At 57.3% G+C, this 17,666-nt stretch overlaps 1 protein-coding gene across 2 annotated transcripts; it reads right to left on the bottom strand.

The window, feature by feature from the left end:
* Positions 1–1,383: 1,383 nt before the first annotated feature.
* Positions 1,384–17,272, bottom strand: RAB36 (RAB36, member RAS oncogene family). Of its 2 annotated transcripts, none has more exons than XM_081801741.1 (11): positions 17,026–17,272; positions 16,180–16,262; positions 13,043–13,134; positions 11,021–11,086; positions 10,485–10,586; positions 8,196–8,260; positions 6,576–6,631; positions 5,680–5,757; positions 5,295–5,385; positions 3,604–3,723; positions 1,384–3,104 (listed from the first exon to the last, which is right to left on the bottom strand). In XM_081801741.1, the coding sequence occupies exons 2-11, from the start codon at positions 16,246–16,248 to the stop codon at positions 3,040–3,042; spliced, it is 804 nt and encodes a 267-aa protein (XP_081657867.1). In that variant the 5' UTR covers positions 16,249–16,262; positions 17,026–17,272; the 3' UTR covers positions 1,384–3,039. The 2 variants fall into 2 exon arrangements, with proteins under 2 accessions (XP_081657867.1, XP_081657866.1); XM_081801740.1 differs by having other exon boundaries at positions 5,295–5,403.
* Between the last annotated feature and the right edge of the window lie 394 nt (positions 17,273–17,666).

Raw genomic sequence — 17,666 nt, forward strand, 5'->3', positions numbered from 1 at the left:
TCAGAGGCCCAGAGCACCCTCAGGCCAAGGGGGTACCACCCACCTGTGGGACACAAGAGAGCCCTGGGGCTGCTTTGCTTCCCAGAACACCCACCATGTGTCCCTGAAGACAGGGTGGGGAGAAAGCAGAGCGAAGGGCCTGTAGACAGCAGGCTGGGGGGCAGGCTCAGACAGGTGGCCGGTAGTCCTGAATGCTGGGGAGGCGTCTGTGTGTGGGGGTGGAGGCTGGAAGGATCTGGGCTGCCTGGAAAGAGGCGGAGGCGGAGGCGGTGTGACAGCCACATTTCCCGTCTGCCGATCAACTTCTCTCAGGGGAAGGCCCGACATATGGGAGGTGACATGGGGAGGCCACAGCAGATGGCAGAGGAGCCCAGGAGCTCCTGGGAGGGTGTCTCATGTTGGGGCAGCGCCTGAAGTCCTGGGCTTCTTGGGCAACAGGGGACCCAGGGCTCCCCAATCTTCAGGAGCCCCTTCTCCCTCAGAAGAGGAGGGCCCTCCCTGAGCTGTGTGCTGCTCCTTCTGAAGGCTCCCCTCATCCCATGCCTCTCTCGGTCCCTGCTCTGGGCCTCTGTGTTCGCCATGTCCCCCCTGCAGGCTTGGAACCGCTTGTGATCCTGGGCCTTTCCCAGGTACACTAATTCTCATCTGTGTGAATGTAAGTGATCCTCTGTCCATCTCTCTGTTCCAGTTACCTAGAACCTAGGTGAACTTGGGTCTCCCTGCTTAAGAAGCCCTGGGTCTTTCTGGAGTGTGAGGTTATTCTGGGGGTGGCTCCCATCTTACCCCCCTCGCCACCGCTGAAGTCAGAGTCGAATGGATCCTAGGCCTCCCTCCCAATCTAGGGGCCCAAAGAGGGGCTAGGGGCATGGGGAGGCAAGTTGGTGCCCAGGGCACAAGATTAAGGAGGCTGGGAGCAAGTGCCCTGCTCTGAGTCACTGGGGTCTTCATCACAGGTCATATGGCTGCAGGGCTGGAGCCTACTGAAACCGTGGGGGCTCAGGCAGGAAGGGGTGACAGAGGAAGGGATTGATAAGCTCATTTCCTGGTTCTGCTGAGGACCCTGAGGAGCGCTGGGTGTGGCTGGAGCCATGCGAATAAACCTCTTTTGGGGATCACAACCCTGGGTGACAGGGCACTGGGACCACCTGACTGGGGGATAGACATATAAGGGACACAGTGTCCCATGGGTGAGGCTGCTTGGCAGGGACATACATCTGAGGGACAGGTCTCTTCTGAACCATTTGCTTCTGGTCCTGGGTGTCTGCCCCAGAAATGACAGCCACATTTTGAGGTGCTGGAAGAGAATGTCTTTGTTGACTCATCGATTCTGACAGAGGAGACTCTGTATCAGCTGGTGGGAAACAGATAAGCATGCACAGTGGACAACATGGGGGAGAGTTTAATAAAGGACTACTTACAGAGAGTGGGTGTGCATGAGACACTGTGGTTCTAGCTCATTAACGGGTCACCATTATTGCCCCCTCAATCCTGGGGCCTGAAGGGGTGAGGGGAGGGAGCCGTTGGAGAGTGCCAACCCACTGTGGCCAGGCTCCTCCTCCCCATGACACTTTCTGCTGTGTGTCACAAACCTGATCCTAACGCAGCCTTCCCCTGTCCCCCAGCCCCTACCCCCCAGCCAAGATTGTGTCTAGTGGACCAAGCTGGGCCACCAGTCCTCAGAAGGGCCAGCAAGTTCTCTTCGGGAATCCTGAGTGTACAAAACCACAACTACAAGCATGGTCACTGCAGTACCTTTGGTAAAAGCTAGGAGCTGGACACAAACCTCGTGTCCCAGTCAGGGGGCAGGGCGCCTGGACTCTGGTCCACCACCCGAAGGAAAACTGGCAGCCGCCAACGGAACAAGTCGGCTCCGTGTGGACAGAGGGCTCCTGCAGGTCAACCAGAATGCAGGCTGCCAGGCAGCACGTGTGGTCAAAGGTCACTCTGGTCAAAAAGCAAACGTGACAAGACACCTGGCTGTGCTGCAGAGGACTAGTCTGGAAGGGCTCCTACTTCCAAGGACAGGAGGGTGGCTTTCACCCCGCATAGAAAGCCTTGTAGTGTCTTGTTTGGGTTTACAATAAGCATGTACAGAATTCCTTTAAGAGTGATTTATATAAAGAAGTGTTTTAGATCTGTAAAAAATTAGAGCTAAAATGTGGTGAAGGGAGACTGAACAGAAAAAGATGCAGGTGTTCTTCCCCAACCAGCATTTGGCAACTGCTGTCAGCTACCCAACGTGCACTGGGCACCCACAGTGTGCCAGGCACTGTGTGGGGCACTCTTCGGGGACTGACCAGAACAGCTGTTTGCAAAATGCTCACCATCTCGGAGAAGCAGGTAGGATATGCCCAGATGTGCCCACCTGCTTGTGGCACGGGGTGGGCGGGGATGAGTGGGCACCCACCCAGGGCTGCGGGGTGTGGGGCAGGTGGGGAGGAGGAGCCAAAGATGACCACTTGGCCAGAAGGGGCCTGAGAGACCCTCTTGTCCTTCCTCCTCCAGAGGAGCAAGGCTGCCCAGGGATCCCACAAGTCTGTGGCCAAGGGACAGTGGACAGTCAGCTGCAAGTCCTGTTGATTACAGAAAAGTCCCAAGCAGGGATGACAGGTGGGGTGTTTCCTCATTTGCTGGCTTTGACAAGTCCTGCTTGCCTGGACCACTGAGAGGAGAAGGCTCCTGAGGCCGACCCAGGAAAGTTGGCAGGGTGCCTACATGGGCAGCTAATGTGTGCTGAGGGCGAGAGAGGCGGGCCGCGGGGGAACCAGTGTCTCGTGTCTGCAGTTCCGAGCCAGAGGGGAATGTCTGGTGACTCTGTAGGTGGCACTGGCCTCCCAGATGATCACCGCAGTGCACCCACCAGTGGGGCAGTGGGGGGCTCCTGGGCAGCCAGTGCGGGCCTTTCCTGGCTCCCAACCCACTAAAGAGAAGTGGCTGAGCTCTGGGGCTCAGCGTGGTGGGTGGGCAGACACGGATGGCTTCATGTCACCCCTCCACGGTCACGGAAGGCACTGCCCATGCTTCTGGTGCAGGCCCCAGCTAACAGCAACCCAGGCTGGAGGATGTCGTGCTCTCCTGGGTCTCGGGTTGACTCCCCTCCATTCCTGTAAGGAGGGAGAAGTCACGTGGCATTAACTAAGCACGTGCAGCTGACACGGGGCAGCCTCCCTCCCCTGCCACTGGCACCTTCTGGTGACTGCTAGTCAGAGCTGAGCTTGACCTTCCAGGCCTCTCTATCAAGGCCTTGGTGACCTGGCACAGGCCGAGAGGCCTAGGATGTATTCCAGATGGTGGAATAGCGTGGGGAAAGACACAGACTGGGAGAGCCAAAGCCAGGACACAGGCACGCAGCCAGGGATGCCCAGCCTGGCTCATGAGGAAGCTGCTGGGAGGGCAAAGAGAGCCAGGGAGCGAGTCTGAGCTGGCAGGCAGGGTCAGGGAGGCTGAGGGCCTGATGTCAGAGTAGTGACAAAAAGGGTACCCCAGAGAGGACAGCACAGGAGGACAAGTTAAGGGAGTGGCCTCTTGGGATGGGAGGCTGGTGGACGTGGGTTTTGGGCTGCAAGCCTGCTCCCCAGCCCCGGCCCTGCAGTCTGTACTCACGGATGAGGTCTCCCTCGCCGACCTGGAGCCGGGCGCCGCTCCTCCTCTCCAAGTCCTGTAGAACCGACTGCTCAAATGCCAGGGCGGCTACGCGGCTGAAGAACGCCTTCACGTTCTCCCCTGGGGGCCCAAGAGACAGCCCTGACCCCATCGCCTCGGCCCTTATGTGCAGACGAATTTGGGAGCCAGCGGGTGTGGGAGCCAGGGCGGCACACCTGTGGGGCTGTCTGGGGCAGCAGAGGGCAAGGGATGGGGCTGGCTGGCCTGGCTTCCCACCTTCGGGGGCTCCACAGCACCCTGCCCTGGAAGCTCCCTCAAATCTCCGAGCCTTGGTTTCCCAGCATCTACTCTTCCAATTAATCACCACTGAGCATCTCCTGTGGGCCTGGCGCCAGGATGAGTGGAGATCAGAAGGGTGTCTGCTTTCCTGTCACTTTTGAGCACCTGTCCAGTGGGCAGCTGCTGTCAACTCCCACATAGAGACTTTGTGCCTCCTCCCTCAGGGGGAGAAGGCCACCCATCTGGGCACAGGGCTAGGTTCCAGCCCCCGACATGTGCACTGCCCTTGTGCAGCCAACAACCTATACAACTGCACAGGGCAACCCTGCTTGGCCCATAGGGAGTTCCCAGTGAATCTTCTGTTACTTTAAGGGGGGGGGTCCCCATAGGGCACGGGGGATGCTGTCAGGAAGCAGAGGGAACTGGGTATGGGCACTGCCATGCTTTGATCTGTGTTGGGCTGGAGGCTGTGGTGCCTACCCTTAATACTCCCATCCTTGCCTCCCCCAGTCCTTGGCCAGACGTCGACTGTGGCCCCTTACCCGGGGCAAGGACCACAATGCGTAATTCCAGAGTCCTCAGAGCCGCTGGGGGCTTCTATGAGCCAGGCACTGCATGTTACTTCATTTCACACCCCCCTCCCACCAACAACCTGTGTGTTTTAAGTGTGTCTTTTGCTTCTCTGCATTTTCTAGTTTTCCCTCACTGAATACATATGGCTTTTGTAATTTAAAACACCTTTTCACAGTAAAAATGAAATGAGATGGGCAGGGTCACCCCATTTCCCAGATGAGGACGCTGAGGCTGAGATGTTAGGCATCTTGCCAGGGCTGGAGTAAGCAGTGGCCTGTGGGTGAGGGCAGCTCAGGGGCTGGGGGCTCAGTGTGGTGGCGGGGGGCCCTGTGTGGCTGGAGGACAGATTGGTGGGATGTGGATGAGGGTCAGGGGGCCATGAGCAATGTTGCAGTGTCTTCCACGATGACACCCAGGGAAGGGATGGGAGCCCCCAGTTACTGGGCCCTTCTATGTGCCAGCCAGGAGGTGCCTCTTACCCACCTACCTTAGGATGGGCGGGCAGGATGGTACAGTGGTTACAAGTGAGGGCTGTTTTCCAACCCCAGCCCTGCCGCTTCCTCCCTGTGACCCTGGAAGTGAGCTCGCAGGGATAAAATGGATCTGCCTCAAGGAGGGAGGGGGGATGCATTAGAGAACACAGGCCAGGGCCAGGTGTCACTATTCCTGTTGTCCATGGGGGACGGCTCCCGCTCTCCCTCCAGAGATGAGGAGACTCCTTTCAGGCAGTGGAAGGCCCTGCATGGTCACCAGCACAGCTGGCTGTGACTCAAGCATGCCATAGAGCCACCGAAGGAAACTCCCCGCACCCACTGGGGCAACACCCTGCACCCACTCACCTGTCTTAGCGGACACCGACCAGTACTCGGCCTGCATCTCGTTGGCCAGACGCACAGCCTCCACTTCCGCCTGCTCACATGCAGCCCCTGACTGGGAGAAGAAGCCCTCCTGTGGGGGCGGGCGCTCCCCCCATGCCTCCTCCCTCCCCACCTCACCCTGGGATGGGCGGCTTCAGTGCATGCGTGGGGGTACACCTTCCACAGGGGTGAGATCCCAGTGATCCCTCTCCGACGAGATGAAGCACAGGTACCCCCAACTTTCAGCTCTGGGTCTTCCAATTCCCATCTGGGCACGTCAGCACCACCCTCCATTCCCCAAGCTCCGGCTGAAAGCGGCTGCATTTTCCCGAGGACCATCCCAAGCCTCTAGCTCTGGTGGGCTCACCAGAAGGTCCTTCTTGGTTCCCACAAGGAACACGAAGCAGGAGCCCGGCTCATTCTCCCTTAATGCATCCTCCAGCCACTGCCTGGAATGCACAGAGGGGAGACAGGCTGAGAGATGGCATCCATCCACCTAGAGAGGTCTGAGGAAGACTAGGGGATGGGGGTGCAGACCCGGGTCCACCCCAGGGCTGGGAGCACTGAGCCTCGAGTTGCAGGGAGGGCACCCAGACCCCATCTGGGCCCCGGGTGGACTGTAGGTGGGTGGGGACACAAAAGCATGGGTCAGGGGAGGTGAGGACCCTGCCCTGGTTTGCCTTCACCCTGTGTTACCTTGGGGGAGTCCTGCCCTTTCATCAACTTGAGCGATCACCCCAACCACCCTCATAGGGCTTGGGAGAAGCAGGATATGAATGCCTTAAACCAAAGAGAGGTGAAGAGGACTTTCGTCCATTAACTGGATGATTCCCAGCAGAAGCAGATGACCTCCCAGAATTGGTCACGTTACCAGCTCTCTTGATCGGGTCTCTGCCCCAGAGAGCAAGGGCTATCCCTTCAGACAGGACTGGATATATGTAATTTGTAGGACCCAGGGCAAAGTGAAAATGTGAGGTCCCTCATCCAGCAATGATTAAAGCTTTCGGGATGGTGACAGCATAGCTTTAAAGCCCTCCTGAGTGCCGGCCCCTGTATGACCGGGCTGGCTGTGTACCCTGAGCTGATTCCGCCTTCAGCGGATGGGTGCACATCTTAAGGGATAATATGGCAATTGGACAGTAAGTGGCCTGTGGGCAGTCAATTCTGACAAGCGAGTCTGGTCCCTTGCACCTCCCACGGGGGGGCCCAGCTCATGGGCAATCCCGAACCCAAGGGGACCACAGGGGCAGCAGAGTCCCAGACTTGCCTGGTATGCCCCAGAGTCTGCACGTCAGTGAGGTCAAAGGCTGTGATGATCACTGGACACACAGGGAGAAGCCAAGAGCCGGTCAGCAACAGGTGACACAAACATGGTGTACAAGGAGGGGCTCCCCTCAGGCAGCTCCCTGCTCCCCAGGAGAAAGCCAGAGAGGAGCCTGGCTCCCACAGAACTTCCGGGGTGGCCCCCAGACAATCACCCTGGTCCCCACTATGGAGGCTGGGAAGGAGACACCCCATGACTGCCTCTTGGGACCTACCCACCCACCACCCTCTCCAACCCATACCCAGAGGCCCAGCCCCAGGGGGTATCCAGGGAGGCAAGATGAGCTCATGGGCTTCTGTGTTCAAATCTCCCCTCTGCCACTTACAGCCAAGGGAACTCAGGTGAGGGCCTTAACTGCTGAGTGCCTCAGTTTCCCCATCTGTGAAATGGTAAGAGTGGTACCTCAGGCTCTCAGGGGTGCTGTGAGGTTTAAGCAAGAACAGCTAGTTTTACAAGGTTCGGTCTAGGGGCTGACACAGGACTTTTGACCAATGGCAGCGATGGCTATGAGGACAATTAGCAACAACCAGCTTTGGGGGAACAATTTCTGAGGAGCAGGGTGGTTCTCATCACCAGCCCTGCCCAGGTTGTGTGGTGTCCAGGGTCTCCAGGACCCCGCTGGAGGCCTGAGGGGAGTCCCATGGGGAGGACATTCTAGAAAGGCTGCCTCTGAATTGGGCCTGGGGATGTGAGCAGGGCCAGGCAGACCCTTCCCCTGCAGCTTGGCTTAAGGCTGTAGGAGGCCCCCTGAGGCAGAGGGGAATGAAGCAAAGGAGGATACTGAGGATGGTGACAGTGGTGGGCCCGGCTGCAGTTCCCAGGGTTGCGCCAGGCGCTTAACACCTCATCCTCAGGGGGTCATCCCCCTCAGAAGACGGGCCAGAGCTGGAACTCCAACCCAAGGCCAAGGTGCTCACAGCTTATTTCCTGGTTTAGCTTTTTTTCAAATCTCAAATGGCAATGTTATGATTTCTCTTTACCAGTATCCAGTAGACACAACTAGGCCTCATAACTTGAGCCTGGTTTTGGATACTGTGAACGGTTCTCATGTGTCCCACTGAAACCCCTGGGAAGCTGGAGTTGGAGTGGGGAGCCTGTGCTGCCACCTGCTGACTGGGAGGCCTGCCCAGTGCCTGGGCCACCCCCTCTGCCCCCCACTGGCAGGTGCAGTCCTCCTGTGGTCCCTCCGCTCCTCCCCTCCAGCCTCGCCTCCTCACACCTCCTCCGGGAGTCGACTCTGCTCTTCTTTCCTGGGGTCTCTGGACATGCACCTCCCCCTCTGAGCATCCTTCTGAGCTGAAACTGAGGTTGAGACCCCCAGGGAGCACCTGCCAGCACAGGGTCCCTGAAGGATGTGACTGCTGAGGCCAACCCCAGGCCCGGCTGGCTGGAAGGCAGTCTCCTCATCCCCGAGGACTGGCTGGGGATTTTCTCAGTGGTACTTGGAGAGCAGATTTGGTGCCTGTGCAGAGGACCTGGACTTCCTGTTATGAGCCCAGTGGGAGCCTCCTGCTGTACATGGCTGAGGGTCCCACCATTGCTATCACCCGGATGCTCACCCTGGGCACCCCGGTAGTAGGCAGATGCAATGCACTTGAACTTCTCCTGCCCTGCTGTGTCCCAGCTGTGTGGTGGCAGAGACAGAAAGGGAAAAAGAGAGGTGGCAGATTAAGCAACTGCAGTGGTCTGAGCCAGCAGGCTGGCGGGGCTGTGGGCAGGCAGGCCCTAGGGCCTGTGCCAACTACCGGCCAGAGGTCCCCGCCCCGCAATTCCTCGTGATTTCCTTCCTAAGGTACCCCGTGGGGGAATTCCCTGGCTGGATTCACCATGCCTGTGGGGGAAGGGCATGCCCTAGTTCCACTGCCTGGATGAATGGAGTTGTAGCTCCGCCCCTTTGGACCGTGCCATTAAAAAGGAGAATACACTCCCTGATGTGCTTGCTCTGAAGATGTGGAAGTCCACCTGTAGACGAGGCCCCATGAATGGGACTGGCCCTCCCCGCTATGGTTCTGCTACTTGCTCATGTGTGGCTGGGCCATGGCTCCATGTTCTGCACTGCAGCAGAGGGGAGGCTCAGTCTCTGAGTGGGGGGTGGGAGTGTCTAACAGGGACGTGGTTTGTATCTCCTGGGTGACTCTGATCAGTTAGCTTTGGCTCTCTGGAGAAGTGGAGCCCCGGCTCTATGGAAAAGAATGCAACAATCGATTAATGATGTCTGCCGTCGGCACAGGATAGGACAGGGGAACACACATACTGAGATCTACTTGCTCTGGTTTAGAACCAGGCAGGTGGTCAATATGCAGAGCTGAGTCTGAAAATCCATCCCTTTTTAAAAATTAACAGATCAAAATTTAACTTTCTTCCATAAATGGAAAAGTAGACAAGCCATGAATAAGATCTCAACGGTCTGAAATCTTTTGAAGCGATTCAGCATCGATGCAGAACTTTTTGGCCCTATTCTGTCATGAATTCATTCATATTGTCTTTCTGAAGATGATGCTGGGTGGGAAGCTGGGAGGGTGGCTTGGAGGTGGGGCCAGTGGGTAGCTGGCAGTGGCCTCAATGTAGGGACAATGAGAAGGCAAGCCAGGACAGCGTCTCTGTTGTGGTTAGATAAGGCTGATGGCCTGCTCTCAGCCTGGCTCCACCTAGGCCATCCCATCAGCTCTGTGCTCCTCAGCTCTCCTGGCTCCAGAGCCCCTCGGGCCTCCGCCTTGCATTTTCACAGTCTCTTCTGCTCTGGTCTGGCCCTGTACTCTCCCTCGGGCAAGATTCGGTGGTGCCACCTGGCTCTAGGACCACACTGGGGCTGTCCTCAGAGAAGTGGGCATTATCATGACAGGGTAAGGAACTGAGGTCCATGAGAGGGTGAGCTCCATTCTGATGACCACAGATCCCCAGGCTAAGCCCAGGCAGGGCTTAGAGGATTGAAGAATGAAACCAGAGGATCAGGTGTGACCCCCAGTGAGAGAGAAAGGAGAAGGGGACTAGGACAGAGGCAGCAGGCAAGGGGGGCAGGTAGGGGCAGCTGGGCGGAGAGCCTAGAAAAGGGAGGGGGCCACACAGGAAAGCCTGGAAGGGCAAGAAGTCACACAGGAGAGGGTAGGGCTGGTGACACAGATAGACCTGCACAATCATCCAGGTGCCGGAGGAGAGGGACGGCAGGGTCCAGAGCTCTAGTGCGAAAGTGTGAGCCTGGGGGAGAGACTCTGGGCTGTTCTAAGGGAAACTACAGGGGAGGGGCTGAAGCCAGTGGGCCACTGAGAGGCAGAGACATGGGGTCTGGCAGGGAAGCAGACAGAGGGAGAGAGACAGGGGGAGTGGAGTGAGGGCAGAGGGGTGAGGAGGAGGGGGGTGCATCAAGCCTGAGGAAGGCACGTGGACTAGGTGGCCTCCACCAGGCCCCAGCACTCAGGGACCACTGTGGGCTCCACTTTCCAGATGAGAACAGATGCTCAGAGGTTTGAAGTGACTTGCCAGAGGCCACCCTGCTGGCCTGGTGAGTAGGATCACCGAGGGCCAGGCAGGCTAGGGGAGGGGACCCAGAGCCAGAACTCGAGGGGCGGGTATCAGGGGAGGACGAGGGTGGGTGGGCACATTGGGCTGTGAGGACTTTCCCAGGTCTGATGACCAATGTGAGACACCCATGGGGAGTGATGGAGTATACAGGGCTTCAGGGAACTGGAAAAGCCCAGTGTCATACCATTCCTGTTTGTCCAGGTAGGTCCTCACCAAACACCACAGGGCACAGTCCAGAAGGAGCTCACCAAGGCTTTCCCCATGGGTTTCCCTCCACAAAGCCCACCCACGAGCCACACAGGACATGGTGTGACACGATGGCGACTTACATCTGCAGGCTGTAGGGAATCCCAGCGATCTCGAAGCGCTCGATTTCAAAGTCCACCCCGATGGTGGCCTTGTAGTCACGGTCAAAGACATTCTTGCAAAACCTGTGGGAGTCGAGGAAGGCATCAGAGAGACTGTGTGTGGGAGCTTCGCTCATGACAGTCAAAGTCTGCAGGCAACAAAAAGTCTACCCACAGGGAATATAAGGAGATGATGGTCCGCGGAGATAGACAGTAGACAGACAGAGTCGCCGACGAGAACTGTGTTGGGGAAGAGAATCTGCTGCAGCCAGAAGGCAAATTGCTGCAGGTCAGTGCCAGTGAGGTGTGAGCCCATGGTCCTGGGGGATGGTGTCATGAATGTCAGGGTCCCAGGATGCTGCACCCCCCGCCACCCCCCCCCGCCACTCCCTAATGCCTTGTACCCCCTCCGAGGTGTGGTTCCCAGCAGCCACAGTTTTGACTATGACAACGTTATCTGGGCCTCCCAGGGAAAGGCATGACAACCAGTGCCGGGAGGTGTGGCCAAGCGGGCGCACCTGTGGATGAGGCTGGTCTTGCCCACGTAGAGATCACCAACGACAACCACCTTGGAGAGTCGCAGCCTGTGAGGGATACGGTTGTGTCGCTCGCAAGCAGAGTCACGGAGCATCTTCACACGTACAGGCCTTTCCTTCCCTGAGCTCCCCACTCATGAGCCACGTCTCAGTCCTTGACAGGGGACGGGGTACCTGCTGAGACACTCTGGGATGTCTGTCCCCATGCCTGGCACTCAGAGGGGAGGGCAGGAGGGCCTGCATCTGTTCTGGGGACTCTGCTGTCTCTGGGGCTATGTGCTCTTGACCCCACTGGGCCCAAGCCCTGTTGTGAGAATTAGAATTGGGCACGATGGGAGGCTGGGTCTTGGGCTGATGGAGTAGAGGGAGGAGGCCCAGGTGGGGCTATGTCCAAGCTGGGGGCACACGCAGCAGGGAACCTGGAGCGAGCTCAGGGTGCAGACGCAGTGTCAGAGTGCAGGGGATATAGGCATGGGGGCAGAGCCCCTACCCCCTCCGACCCACGCCCGGGGCTGCACGGGCTCCTGCTTTGTGCAAGCAGGTACTCCCTGACTGGGACACCACCATCACCGCCTGCCTTGGAGGTGTCTGCCAGGGCCACACAGGCCCCAAGGGGTGAGCAGTGGCCAGGACTCAGGCCAGGACTCAGCTCTGGGCTATGGCTTGAGGTAAACTGGCTGTGAGGTTCTTGGGTTCTCGGAGGACCCTGCTCACTGAGAGCAGCCACCCCCCCACCCTGTGTGTGTGTCCTGCACTCCCTGCAGCAGCATGCCTGGCACTGTAGGTGGAAGTTTCTGCAGCTCATGCCAAAGGAGCGCAATGGGCAAACATCTGACCGGTACTTCCTCTGCCTGCAGACACCCGTGTCACCTGGTGACCTGGTCCAGCTCCCCTGGCCATGTCTGGGGGCCCAGAGGCTGTGTCTTCTCTGCTCCCAGGTGGCCTCTGGTCCTAGGGCAGGGTGGACCTGACTCCACTTCCCAGATGACGGAGTAAAGGTACTGCCGAGGTATTACGGAAGCACCCACTGGGCCTCAGGTTCTCACCTCCCAGAGCCATTGTGAAGAGTCAGAGAGGTAGTTGTATGGAACCGGCCCTCCCTAACTGGTGGCCGTTGCTCTCATCCCATGAGCCTTCGGACCTGAGCCTGGCCTCACTCTGCACCACCTAGGGAACCTAGGGGCCGAGGGCTTCCACTGCAAGCTCACCACACCTGTGGGACACCTGGGAGCTCCTCAGGAGGAGAGGCAAAGCAGGCCCCAATACCTGTGTGTTAAGAGAAGGAGTAACTGGGGTGCCTGGGTGGCTCAGTCAGTTAAGCATCTGCCTTCGGCTCAGGTCACGATCCCAGGGTCCTGGGTTCGAGCCCCGCATCGGGCTCCCTGCTTGCCGGGAAGCCTGCTTCTCCCTCTCCCTCTCCTGCTGCTCCCCCTGCTTGTGCTTGCTCTCTCTGTCAAATGAATAAATAAAAACTTTAAAAAAAACAAAGAGAAGGGGTAACTGGGGTGAGCTCCCTGTGCCGGTAGGGCTAGGTGGTTCCAGGTGCTGCCGAGGCGGGAACAGGACAGACACAGCCCTTGCCCTCACAGGCTACGTCTAGTGGGGAATCCAGAGAAGCAAACTCGTAATTTTGTGAGATAAGTGCTTGGGACCCAGGAGGGGCACCCCGGGCAGCCCAGGCTGGGGAGCGGGGGTAGTGCGGGACTCCCCTGACACTATATTGTGAGCTGAAGGGTAGGAAAGACATTCCAGACAGAGGAAGCAGACATACGCCGAGACCCCGGCCTGAAAAGTCATAAGCGTGACTTACTGAGAAAAGGGAAAGCATTCTCTATGGCAGCAAAGCCAGATAAAAATCCCTATCGGCTCCAGGCCCACACTGGGCTGTACGGGTGTGGTCTGTGTAAGTGTTCCATTTCTTTGTTCATACATTCATCCACGCATTCATTCCCACCCGCTGCCTCCCCCCACATCCTGTGCCCCCTGGGTCGTGGGGTCACTCACCCCACAGTCCCCGTGTTCCTGTGCTGGCAGGTCGTGCTGACCTGCCCATGGAAGTGCTCCTTGAGCTGCAGGCAGGCATCAGGCGTGTACCACTGGAAAAAAGACAGACAGACAGACGGGCACTTCATCCTTCAAAGCTACAGCTTCATCACCAAGCAGGGCAGCGAGGTGGGGCTTGCCTCCCAGCATTCCCTCCCTCCTGAGCCTTGAAACTCCAGGCTCGTTAGCTTTCCCTGACCACTCTGTCACAGCCGTCCTCTATCCCCTCAGTGGCCCTGAGACTCCAAGCTCTTGTGAGTCCTGAGGAGCAGCAGTGGGGGCCGGGCCAAAGGGCCCAGGTGGTAACTCGGAGAGCGGGGTCTCGCCTGGGGCAGCTGTGCCCTTGCTGTGGGCGTGTGGCAGGTCTCTGTCCTCTCTGGACCTGAGTGAGAAGAGGGGTGGGCTGTAAGGGCCCTTTTAACTCCAAGATCCTTCCATGCCTTCTATGGATCTTGGATGGCATTTTTTGCTTTAAAAATATCTATGTGTTTGGAAAATGTCCTGGAGGGCTCTTTGGGCCTTCCACAGTTCTTGGAAGGCAAATCTGGGCTATGGTTGAAGAACATAACCGCAGGGTAGGAGGACCTGTGTCTCCCTCTAGCTGCTGTGTGATCCCAGGCAGCTGTCTAATGTCTCTGAACTTCAATTTCCCCAACTATAAGACCTCGAAAGCCTGGGGGCATAAAATGAAATAATGCTTGCAAAGCCATCAGGGCAGACCCAGCCTGGCATATACTAAGTGCTCAACAAACGTTCACGGCTATTAAGATGTCACAACACATGTTGAACACACGTTTGTTTTATAATTGGGAAAGATGACATTAAAGCAACTGAAGGTGACTGCTATGTTTTGCTCTCAGATTGGCGGAGGCTGAGGATGGAGCGTGGGGAGAAGGGCACCGCTGGAAGCTATTGGTGTGCCCTGCTGTGATATGGCAGCAGTCCCCCGGGCCACCCGCTCTGTCCTTTGGGGCACTGCTTCGACCCACAACTCCCCTGTGACAAGGACTCCACCCCCACCCCTAGCCGTAGCGTTTCTTCTGAGTTCCCAGGCACTGAGATGGGCTCTGCCCTGGCCCATCTGCCCCCTCAGCTCCAGGCATGATGGAGGCAACAGGGACAGTGAAAGGAGCTGTACAAAAGGGCAAGTCACAACACCTCAGTGAGCCTGTTTCCTCATCTGTAAAGCACTCATAACAGCAGCTCTTCATGTGGTCGTTGGAGGATCAAACGGGGGTGATGTAGATGAACAGCTTAGCCTTGCAGCCCACGTTCGTGTGGAACAGTGTCAGCTACCTCATGAGAAAGCTGGATGCTTTTTCCTGTCGACTTTCATGTCAGCTTCAAACGGGGGGTCAGCCTGGCCATGGTGGTGGTCACTAGAGGAATCCCCCACCATTTTGGATGCACTGAAGAAATGTAGTAAGGAAGACTGGGCAGGAAGTGTGAGCTGATGTTAGAAACAGGGAAACTGAGGCACAGAGTAATGGGAGGGGCTTGCCCCACCTGGACCACGAATTTCTCAGGACTCAAGTGTGTGACCCTGGGATACAGGATGAACTGCCACAGACAGGAGCGGGGAGAATCTCGCCCTCAGTGAAGACATGATGGATGCCCCAGGCTGCCTCTCAGGGTAAGGGAAGGTTGGAGCCCTGGAGTCAGACCCAGGTCAAGTCCTGGCTCTGCCATGCCCAACTGTGTGATGCCAGGCAGCCCTCCCTACTTCTCTGAGCCTTGCTGATCTATTCTGGAAATGGGAGTCCTCTGTCCCGTGAGACCTGAACTGTTTTGTGCTGATCACACTTCCCTTCCTTTTGGCTCACTAAACATCAGTGTCCATCATCCCTGGTGACCACGTTCAAGCTCTCTAGGGAAGCAGTTGTCTGGGCCTCTGTTGAAATGGAAAATTCTGGGGGAATTGTCCACAGGTCCGAGGCACCACAGCCTTCTCTGTGGGTGTGTAGAAGCAGAAAAGGTGAGAAGGTATGACTGCCGGCCCAAATTACCCAAAGTCTGCAGTCACCTCCTTCCTCCTTACCATCCTGGGCACAGAATTCAACAGACAGAGGGGTCACTCCATGGAGAGGATTTTTCCCTCCATGCCTGTCCCAAGTCACATGGAGGCAACCACTGAGAACAGGATCTTGTGTCCTTCCAGAAATATTTTTGGCATGTATAAACAAACATATACATTTGTTTTCTGCCCTCTCCTTTTGCCACCCGTGGAAGTACGCTAGACACACTGCTCCATTCCTTGCATTTTTACTTAATTGACTTTGGACCTTACTTCACATCCAGTCCTGGAGGGAAGCCTCATTCTTCCTCCTGTCTGTGTCAGGAAGGAGCATTTTGCTGTTGAAGCAGCGCCCCCTGGAGGACATTTACGTTTTGTCTCACCTTCCGCTTTACAAACTGCTCCGATGTCTGGCCTTGAATGGCTGGATCAGAAGGCAGGGGCATCGCAGTGGTGGGAAATACTGTCCCACTGCCCCTCTAGGGGTTGGACTGATTTGTATTGCCTGATGCAATTAATACTGGATTTTAATACACATGGAAGAGGGCCGTGCTTTCAGCAGGAACTGAAGGCAGAATGGTAAGGCGGGAGGACCCTGGATTTGGTGTCAGGAAACCAGAGTGCTATTTTGATAATAGTAATAATAACAACGAGAACAGCAGTGACTACGACTCAGGTAAGGGAACTCCCGTTTACCAACAGCCAGGCACCCAATGTGAGGAATTAGCCTTATGTATCAGCGGCTCTGAGAGGCTGAGTAATTTGCCCACAGTCACATACTTTTAATGACAGAGTCAGGATCCACACTCAGGACCTTTGGACTGCAAAGTCTGTACCTTTAACCTTCATGCCACATTGTCTCCTGCTGTCCCCCTTAACCTGCTGGTCCACCTTGGGCAAGTCAGTGCCAAGTCTCCCTGTTTCTGAAGAAGTCTAGTAAGTTCCCAGGGTCCGTTAGAGAGGGATTGACCTCCCCGATTCTCCTGCTTTGTTTCCGGTGGGGGATGCAGGTGGGGAAATGTGGGTGTGGACATGGTGTTGGGAGAGCAGGGTACACAGAGAGGGCTGGCTAATGACTCTCTACCTTCGGGAAGCTGGTGATGATGCGGTCCCGGCTCACGGGCGGCCCCAAAGGCGTCAGTGAGGACCTCATCCTTCCAGAGTGTCCTGTGGACCCAACCAGGGGAAAGAGAGTTAGGGAGCTGTGGCAATCCCTGGGGACTCATCCTCAAGTTTATGTTTAACCTCTCAGTAGCTTTAAACATTGATCCACACACCTCCTTCTCTGTCAGGGAAACTGGCCAGAGGTCATCTCTTTCCATCTGCAGGCAGTTTGGCTGGGGTGGGGGTGGAGGGGACCAGGCTTTCCTGGCCCTGCCTGGGAGTCAGGAAGACCTGGGTCTCCTCCTGCCAGGTGTCTAACCAGGAGTGGCCCCTCTCTGAACTTATCACTGGGGTGTGAGTGGGGCATGGCGCAAACGCCAAGCTGTACATCATCACAGCCCAGGGGGAGGAAGCAGTATTGGGGTGGTCTCCAAGGGATGAAGGCTCTGGGTGGGTCAGGAGCCTTAGGCTTCAGCCCACAGGCATTTCCCCGTATGCCTTCACCGTGCCCAGCGCCTGGCCCTTCACACCTATTCAGCAGCCCTGCGTCTCCTGTCCTCCTCCTCTTCCCACTAGGGTGGCCTTGGCCAAGTCCTTAACCGGGCCTATCGTCCTCCCGGATCTGACCTGGCTCTCCTTCAGGACCAACACGGGCCTGGCCCAGGGCAGGCGCTCAGGAAATGAGGAGGCCCCGGGGCTGCAGGCTGCGGCGTTCGGGTTGGGGCTGTGGGAGGTGGGCGCGCAAGCGGCGCCCTCCCAACCAGGGCCTCCTGGACGTGCCTGCACGGAGCGGACTAGGGTGGGACAGAAGGGGCGGCGGACTCACCCGCGGAGGTTGCAAAAGCTCCAGAAGCCGCGCGGCCTGGTCTGGCTGGGCCCGTGGGGCCGCGATCACCATAGCAACCAGCGCCACGCGCGACCCGCCGGCGTCTAACGAATCCCCGGCGTCGGGGACGGGGTCTGGGCGGGGCTCACAGCGGAAAGAGTCCCACACGCGGTTCGCAAGGGCGGTCACCGTAGCAACCGGAGCCTCTTGGGGGGAGCAGCAGACGCTTCCGAGACACCGCTCGAACGCCGGCGATCACCATGGTAACGAGGGCGGGATCCGGCAGGCGGGCGGTGGGCGGGGACAGGGCGGCCAGGAGGCGGGGCCGAGGCCCCAGGGGCGGGGCGGGGTGGAGAGACTCGCGCACCCAGCTTCCGTGGGAAAGGTGATAGTTTAAAGGAACGGGTAGGGATTATGTGAAGTGTTTAAATATTTATTTTCATAATATTAAATACGATTTTTTTCTGGTTATCTAAATATTTCGTGTTTTTCTTTATGTATTACCATGGAGGGATCTCCAAGATCCCTTGACTCCTTTTTCTCACAACCCGTATCTGATTTATCAGTAAATCCAGTAGGTTCTACCCTGAAAATTTGTCCAATATCCTCTTACCGCCCGCCCCTTCCACTTTGTCCAAGCC

Source organism: Leptonychotes weddellii, chromosome 13 (assembly GCF_054177405.1).
Source record: "Leptonychotes weddellii isolate Sample4059 chromosome 13, ASM5417740v2, whole genome shotgun sequence".
Lineage (NCBI taxonomy): Eukaryota > Metazoa > Chordata > Mammalia > Carnivora > Phocidae > Leptonychotes > Leptonychotes weddellii.

What these genes read in the sequence shown, in the direction of transcription:
- RAB36 (XM_081801740.1), bottom strand. Translation starts at nt 16,248, where the DNA reads ATGAGGTCCTCACTGACGCCTTTGGGGCCGCCCGTGAGCCGGGACCGC. An exon ending in AGGAACACGGGGACTGTGGG is followed by an intron (nt 11,087 to 13,042) that starts GTGAGTGACCCC and finishes TATCCCTCACAG; the next exon opens with GCTGCGACTCTCCAAGGTGG. An exon ending in CTACTACCGGGGTGCCCAGG is followed by an intron (nt 6,632 to 8,195) that starts GTGAGCATCCGG and finishes CTGTGTGTCCAG; the next exon opens with TGATCATCACAGCCTTTGAC.